The 7,747-nt window shown below is 37.5% G+C and overlaps 1 protein-coding gene across 1 annotated transcript; it reads left to right on the top strand.

Annotated features, from left to right (window-relative positions):
• Positions 1–1,335: 1,335 nt before the first annotated feature.
• Positions 1,336–6,903, top strand: LOC137713071 (delta(12)-fatty-acid desaturase FAD2-like). The gene is made up of 4 exons (XM_068452317.2): positions 1,336–1,469; positions 1,604–1,693; positions 2,831–3,321; positions 5,546–6,903. Exon 4 carries the CDS (start codon positions 5,557–5,559, stop codon positions 6,703–6,705), a length of 1,149 nt encoding a protein of 382 aa, XP_068308418.2. The 5' UTR covers positions 1,336–1,469; positions 1,604–1,693; positions 2,831–3,321; positions 5,546–5,556; the 3' UTR covers positions 6,706–6,903.
• Positions 6,904–7,747: the final 844 nt, after the last annotated feature.

A 7,747-nucleotide genomic window follows, 5' to 3' on the forward strand; every position in this document is an offset into this window, starting at 1 on the left:
ATATCAAATGCATGCCATTACGCAAAAACATATGTTTTACAAGTTTAATACGAAACAATAAGGCGAAGTAAGATTTATGTACTTTCACATGCAGGTAGACATAAAACTCACGTAAGTTGGACACTGTATAGATAATATTAAGAAAGTGTTATTCACACATTTATTTTTATCTCTCATTCTTGTTATTTTTTACCATTGTTTTTCATCGCTTTATTCAATCAAGAAACTTTTACCTCAAAAACTTGTAAAGTTCATCTTCATGAAGGGGATTATTGTGGTCAGCTCAGCAAGCACAGCTGGCTACGAGTAGCCCTCAAGCGAGCTTAAGTCCGAAAAGTTTTTCGTGAAGCACAATGGGCTTTCTATCTCTTTATATTTTTCTCTAAATTCAATAATTATTAGTGTACAGCCTTACACGAGTGGTGGCTTAGGGCATGTGCAATAGGTGTATATACCAACTAGGTTTGTAGCAAAAAAATTTCGTCTTTGAGAAAATTTCTAGGTTTTGCATATAAATAAGAGAATTATGGCCTTCATATGCAAAAGAAGAATCACTAGTTTACTCTATCGACTTTGCTCTAAATTATGTTTTTATTTATTTATTTTATATTTTTTTGTTAATCTGAACTACAACTCACAACAAATAATACTCGACTTAGATCTATTATTAATACAACTATAGACATATAAATTAGCTTTGTAGCATGAGGTTTTATACAAGGACCATTTATTATCTTCCCAAAAAAATCCCTAAAATCTCAAAGTCAGCCGTTCCTTACACTGTTGATGATGAAAACAATACCGCGAGACTACACATTAAATATACAGTAAGATACAATCGTACAAATTGAGAAAATCGAAATATAGGGTACGATGTAACACGACTCATAAGAAACAAATTTTATTGTGGAAAGAGAAAAAAAATCAGAAACAACAAACTAGAGAAAAAGAAAACATAAGACTTTAAGCCCGGCTAATTAATACAAAACTTAAGATTTTGACAAGACAACTGACGGACATTTTCGCGGTGATGTTAATGAAGAATGGGATGGCATACCTAAAGTGATAAAACTGTTCTTGATGTAGAGTTGGCTAACGCGTGAAATTAATAAATTTGATAACTTGAAAATTGTTGAAAAGTCTCATGGGCAATGAATGTCCCTAGTTTCATTAGTAGAATTCTTCAGCATGGGCAGAAGTTTTCAATGCCCATGCAAAGTGAAAGTGGAAAATGAATTGTATTGTCAGATGACGCGTTATAAGTTTCAACATGCAGTTAATGCATCAGTTTGGAGTTGCTCTATAAATAGAGCACTCCATATGTTTTCATGTTACGAAAATATAAGAAGAAAGAAAACTAGAGAAAAATATCAGTAACATCATCTATTCCTCTGCCTTTTATTTGTTATCTGCCTGTGCTATAATTTTAGTGTGACATTTTACATCTACCTTGCACCTACCATTAAAAGGTTATCTCTCAAACTTTGACTTTTTTTATAACAAAAATGATTATTTTAGCGTGATATCTTGTTTTGATTTTTTGTTATTTTTCTTCTTTTTGGTTGCTCCAGACACGTTGAAAAATTGTATTTTCTGCTTGCAGAATATGGTTTCTAGTGCTCTCATACATTTCGTGAATGAATGCAATTAGCTGACAAATTGGCCAATGGGCTTCTCTCATCTTCACTTGTTGGTATGCCACTCCTCCTATAGAGATTCTTCATTTTTTGCATTCAAATTTCTTGGGCATGTCAACCTAAATATTTGTCTCCTCTTCTTGATGTGTGATTTTCTTTTTTACCTAATTTTTTTTTAACTTTTAGGTTTTTAGAGGGGTTTAGACTTATGTCGACCCCTTTTTTTTTTTTTTTTTTTTTTGTATTTTCTTTTCGGAGAGAAATAAAGTCTATGCCTCCCCTTCCCTTTTGTTTCAAGAGAGGTAAGGTGTATGTCTCTCCCACCCCTTTTTTCCTTGTATTTTGTTTTTCTTGCTCTATTGAGGGTAATGTTTATATCCTCTTGACTAGATGTAACTTTTTTTTTAATATCAATAAATTTCTCTAGTATCATTGAAGTGTCCAAAAAACAAAAATTAAGTGTATAAAGAATCATTTTTTAAGTCACTTAGTACTACGATATAATGATATTTCTCTTCACTGGTAAGTAAGAGGTATTAGTTTGATTTTTTTTCAAAGATGAATTTGAACCATATTATTGCTAATCCATTGAGAGACTTAACTCACTCCCTCACTCTCTCGCCCCCCCCCCCCCCAACCACTTTTTAATAAATACCCAACATATACACGTGTATAATTGTTAATGGATATGAGTTACCTACCTGCCATACGGCCCATACCGGTTGCCCATATCTTCACATAGTCCATCTTTACAGAAAATATGAATTAGAGTAAAACAGCTTACCTTAAACTGTTATAAATATCATCTAATTGTGATTGTATAAATCTTATATATATTAAGTATCTAAATTCTTCATTATTCTAGTAATTCTTTCTCTGAAAGATTGTACTCACGTAGAGGATAAATTAATCTTTCCTCTTGATTTACTATAAACAAAGGCACCGACATAAGTAGAATCACAACAATTCAAAAGCATCCTACAACTTCTACATTCCTCCCGCACTCTCTTTTTACCATCAGATAAAATAGGTCACAACATAAACAGAGTTTACCCGAGACGATGCGGTTATTGAATTCTTCGTTTCAAATGTAGGTGTTAAATGCTGGTAAATGGTACGCGACCACGTTTTTTTTTCTTTCTAAATTATGATTTCGGTCCAAAACGACGTTCAAATTTCCGCTTTGTTTTCAGGAACTTCAAAGGGGGGAATTATTGTGATTACAATAGTTCACCATCCCCACAATGATCCCGCCCACACGAGATTCGTCAGAATTTTTATTTTATTTTATTTCTCGGTGAACATATTCCCTAGATATTTCTCACCTTGCATAGGTGGGTACGTCCCATCATCACAACCGTTCACAGTTCTTTGGACAACTCGCTTACCCGTCGCAATCAACGGTCAAGATTACATTCGCGAAACCAGTTAATTTAACAGAAAGGATCCAATCATAAGGGCGCACGTAGGAAAGTCGAACCCGAAACCAGTGGTTCCGATGCCGAGATTGGCGGGGCCCACGGATTCAGAGGAAGGAGGGAAGCCCTTGAGCTTTAAATAGTGGTGTCCTCAGGGCTCGTGAACACTTCAAAAGGGCCGGAGATTTCTGATCCAACACAGGCCGTCGAGCCCAGTAGAGACAGAGAGAGAGGGAGGTGAAAGAAAGAGGAGCTTCTCGTTTCAGGTACTTTCTCTCTTCTTTTTCTCCGATACATTTTGCTTCCGGTTTAAATTTCTCAGATTTTTTTTTACATGCATTTCGCGTTTTGTGATCGAATGTGATTGGAAATCTGCATGTTTGAGCTTCCTTTTCTGCTCCAATGGCGTAATCTGGGTTAGATCTAGCCGTTAATGGGGGAAATTTGTTTACTGTTTTTTTCTCTCGCGATTCTGGTATCGACGGCTTGGATTTTGAGCTTGACTAAGATAATGCAACTAATACTTTTGTTTAAAGAATATTAATTTTCATTGATTTTTTTTTTATTTTCTCTAATTTTGAAGTCCAATCTGAGCATCCGTGCCAAACAGACTGGCTCTTTGTCGTGTTGTTTGGCGGCCACATGATCCTCGCTTTTGTCGTTATCTCAATTTTTTTTAATTTTCAATGCATAAATATAAAATATCTGATTTTTTAATTGTTAATTAATTTTCTGATAAAAAAATAATTATTTGTTCATCCGGATTCGGTTTTTGGTGCTCTGTGGTCGGTGTCTTTCATTCTCTCTTCGATACCGCGCGTTCCACAGCCGATTTCTAAACCCTTCCGTCTTCATTTCGTCTTGAAACGCGGCGTTTGACATGGTTTGTTGCAACTGAGTGCCGGCATGTATGCACATTTTCTGATAAGATTTTTTTTGTATTTTTTGGCTTTTGCTTTTGGGTAGTTTTCCATTCGAAAGAAAGGAAAAACCCAACGAGAAATTCGATTTAATGTAACAGTTTTTGAACAAAATTCGGAAAACGATATTATTTTAGCAATTAAAATTGGTTGGCAACAAAAAATATCTGGGCACTTTTGGCAATTGACAAGTTGGTATTGTTTGGCAGAATGGTGAATAATTTGTCTAAATCAAAGCCTATTCGTAAGGCCAAACATGCTTAGAAAGTGGATTTTGTGGTTAATTATTGTTTAATCAACCGTGTCTAAAGGTCGGCCACGACTTTGGGGAGCTAAACCATACTTTTGCCGCATATTTCATGTACTTAATTTTGTAGAAAGATGCAAGTGACCATTTACTACCATGTTAGAAACGTTTTAAGTTCTTGCATGATGACGTGAGTTCAAACTTGATGCGTGGTTAATCTAACAAAATTTATCGTTTGACAAAAAAAAAAAGAAAAAAAAACACTTTGTACTAAGATTTTTACCTTGAAATTGATTTTTACACTCCCCTTTGTGTTTATTAATTTCTTTTGATTTGTTTAATTTATTTATATGTTTATTAATTTCTTTTGATCTGTTTAATTTAACCGTTAAATATGCACAAGAATGTGTGGAGGGAATAGATGGGTTTATGAATTTTTTTTTTTTAAAATTTAAAGTAATATTAATTTATATATGTGTGTGTGCATTTCACGTGATGGGCCACTCTGAATTCCTTGTCTACTGTAAAATTGAGTGGGTCTGAGAAGTCTGCCGAGTGTTTTGTGCGTTGCAACTTGCTTGCGGGTTGTGTTTGTTTATGCGCATGTAGGGTTGCTTTCAGCCGCACCACCAGCTTTGGTGCTTATGATTTTGATTAATTAAAAATGTGGGTCCTAATCACCTTCAAACTAATAAAACAATGTAACAATATAGTCAAATTTTCCCTTTTATTAACAGTGCTTTGTAGGGCATCTTTTCGAAATTGATTCCTTGTTGCGATGATGTTTAAGGAGGAAGAAATATGCGTTTTCGTGTGGTATGTACCTGAAAAGGGATGAAGTATCGTTTTGGTTTATTTGTATGCTCCTCTTGATTTGCTAGTCAAATTGCTAATTACGACTTAATCAAGTAGTTTATGCCCACTTAAACAAGGGATCATTGTATCAACTTGTTGGTATTTCCGTCTCCGTCTTTGCTAATAATGGACAATATATTTACTAAATTATGGATGGAAAACCCTTTGTCCGTAGGCTTCCACTGGTTAATGGAAGCGGCACTAACTTATGTCAAATTTTGTTTGGGGTTGTAATTGCTCCTATAGCTGTATATATTGGATTTTTTTGGATGTCCCTCTGGCCTGTCAACGTTTGTTTTGGTCCGTTTACTTTTGCGTTCTAAATTTGAGTGGTTGTCGTGTTGGGCTTCAAATATCTTGATTTGTTGGTCTTATTTTTTCATGTAACTTTTGTGGTGTCATGGTTTTATAAGGAGGAATATGTGAAATTACATTATCCTCAACTGTTTCCCTCTTTGATCTTTGCAGATATCAGAATAATGGGTGCCGGTGGAAATATGACTGCCCCCCGTGCGCGTAAAATTGCTGAAGCTGACACCGTCAAGCGAGTTCCGTACGCTAAGCCTCCGTTCAGCCTCGGGGAGGTCAAGAAAGCCATCCCACCTCATTGTTTTCAGCGCTCTGTCATCCGCTCCTTCTCCTATGTCTTTTACGACCTCGCCATTGTTTCTATCATTTACTACATTGCTTCCACCTACATCCAGAACCTCTCTCAACCTCTCTCCTTCTTGGCGTGGCCTATTTATTTTTATGTTCAGGGCTGTGTTTGCACCGGTGTTTGGGTCATAGCACACGAGTGCGGTCACCATGCTTTCAGTGATTACCAGTGGCTGGATGACACTGTTGGTCTGATCCTCCACTCTTGCCTTCTTGTCCCATACTTCTCATGGAAGTATAGCCATCGCCGCCACCATTCCAACACAGGTTCCCTTGAGCGGGATGAAGTCTTTGTCCCCAAGCAAAAGTCTGCAATAGGGTGGTGGGCAAAATATCTCAACAACCCACCAGGCAGATTCCTCACTCTCGCCGTCCAACTCACTCTGGGCTGGCCTCTGTATCTCGCATTCAATGTTTCCGGAAGGCCCTACAAGGGATTTGCTTGCCACTATCATCCATATGGCCCAATCTTCTCTGATCGCGAACGATTGCAGATATTTGTGTCTGATATTGGTGTCCTTGCTGTCTTCTATGGGCTTTACCGTCTTGCTGTTGCAAAGGGACTTGCTTGGGTTATATGCTTCTACGGAGGTCCTCTAATGGTAGTGAACGGATATTTGGTGTTGATCACATACTTGCAGCACACTCACCCCGCATTGCCACACTATGATTCCTCCGAATGGGACTGGTTCAGGGGAGCTTTGGCCACCGTTGACAGAGACTACGGAATCCTGAACAAGGTTTTCCACAACATCACGGACACTCACGTTGCTCACCATTTATTCTCAACCATGCCGCACTATCACGCAATGGAGGCGACCAAGGCGATCAAGCCGATCTTGGGCGAGTACTATCAGTTCGACGGGACTCCGGTTCACAAGGCAATGTTTAGGGAGGTGAAGGAGTGTATCTACGTTGAGCCCGACGAGGGTGACGAGAAAGGTGTCTTCTGGTACAATAGTAAGCTGTGAAGTGCTGGCGAGTACTATCAGTTCGCCGGGACTCCGGTTCACAAGGCAATGTTCAGGGAGGTGAAGGAGTGTAGCTACGTTGAGCCCGACGAGGGTGACGAGAAAGGTGTCTTCTGGTACAATAATAAGCTGTGAAGTGCTTATGTTGAAGGTGTCTACAAGAATAATCTTATATCAATATAAGTGCTTTTTCAATAATTTTTGCTTCTCTAATTATCGTTGAAGTTAAAACACAAGAGGATGCTATCTGTTATGTGCTTTTCTTTTAAGCATAATGCGTGCAAAGTGCTTAATCTAAAAACCAAATCCAAAACGAACCTGCCTTGCCTAATCTAAAGTAAATTTAGGCCGCCCCAGAAGGATGGCTTTTCTCGTTAGCCGAAAGCGTGCAAAGTGCTTAATCTAAAAGCCTAAGCCGAAGCCAAAACAAAACCTGCTTGCCTAATCCAAAGTACATTAGACTGTCACGGTTGGTTTTTATTGGCCATGAAAAAGGAGTCTTTTAGTTTAGAATATGAGTTTTTTTTTTTTGGTCGATTTAATATATTCATTTTGGTATGAATTCGAAATGGTTGACTGACTTGGCCTGAAAAGGCGGACACAGACACTGCTTTAACCAGCAGACTAACTCACATTTGCCTTTTTTGTGATCCCAAATTATCTGCCATCATGAATCCGTGAAGGAGCGGAGGCTAAGGAAACACTGAAACGATAACGCACGGATTCTGCTCAGCCACAAACAATCTTTGTCCATTAATGTTCATCGTTTCTACTTCATTGAAAGTGGCTAAAGACTTCTTGGTCTATATTCTAGTAAGGTACATGTATGATTGATCATATTTTTTAACAAGTGAGTAAAAGATCTCCTAGTTTTTTGGTGTTCACATAAAACAAACGTACAAGAAGCTTGTAACACAATTGTTTCGGATTATTCTCTACATCCGAAGTCACGAGTTCAATTCCTTCTTTTCCATGGAGGAGGAAAAAAAAGGATAAACAAGCTAATCTTGTGGATAAGTGGACTTTGTATATTTGAGATAAA

This window comes from Pyrus communis, chromosome 14, assembly GCF_041283825.1.
Source record: "Pyrus communis isolate YQ-2024b chromosome 14, ASM4128382v1, whole genome shotgun sequence".
Taxonomy (NCBI): domain Eukaryota; kingdom Viridiplantae; phylum Streptophyta; class Magnoliopsida; order Rosales; family Rosaceae; genus Pyrus; species Pyrus communis.

Coding starts and splice junctions, on each gene's coding strand:
- LOC137713071 (XM_068452317.2), top strand. CDS start 5,557: ATGGGTGCCGGTGGAAATATGACTGCCCCCCGTGCGCGTAAAATTGCT.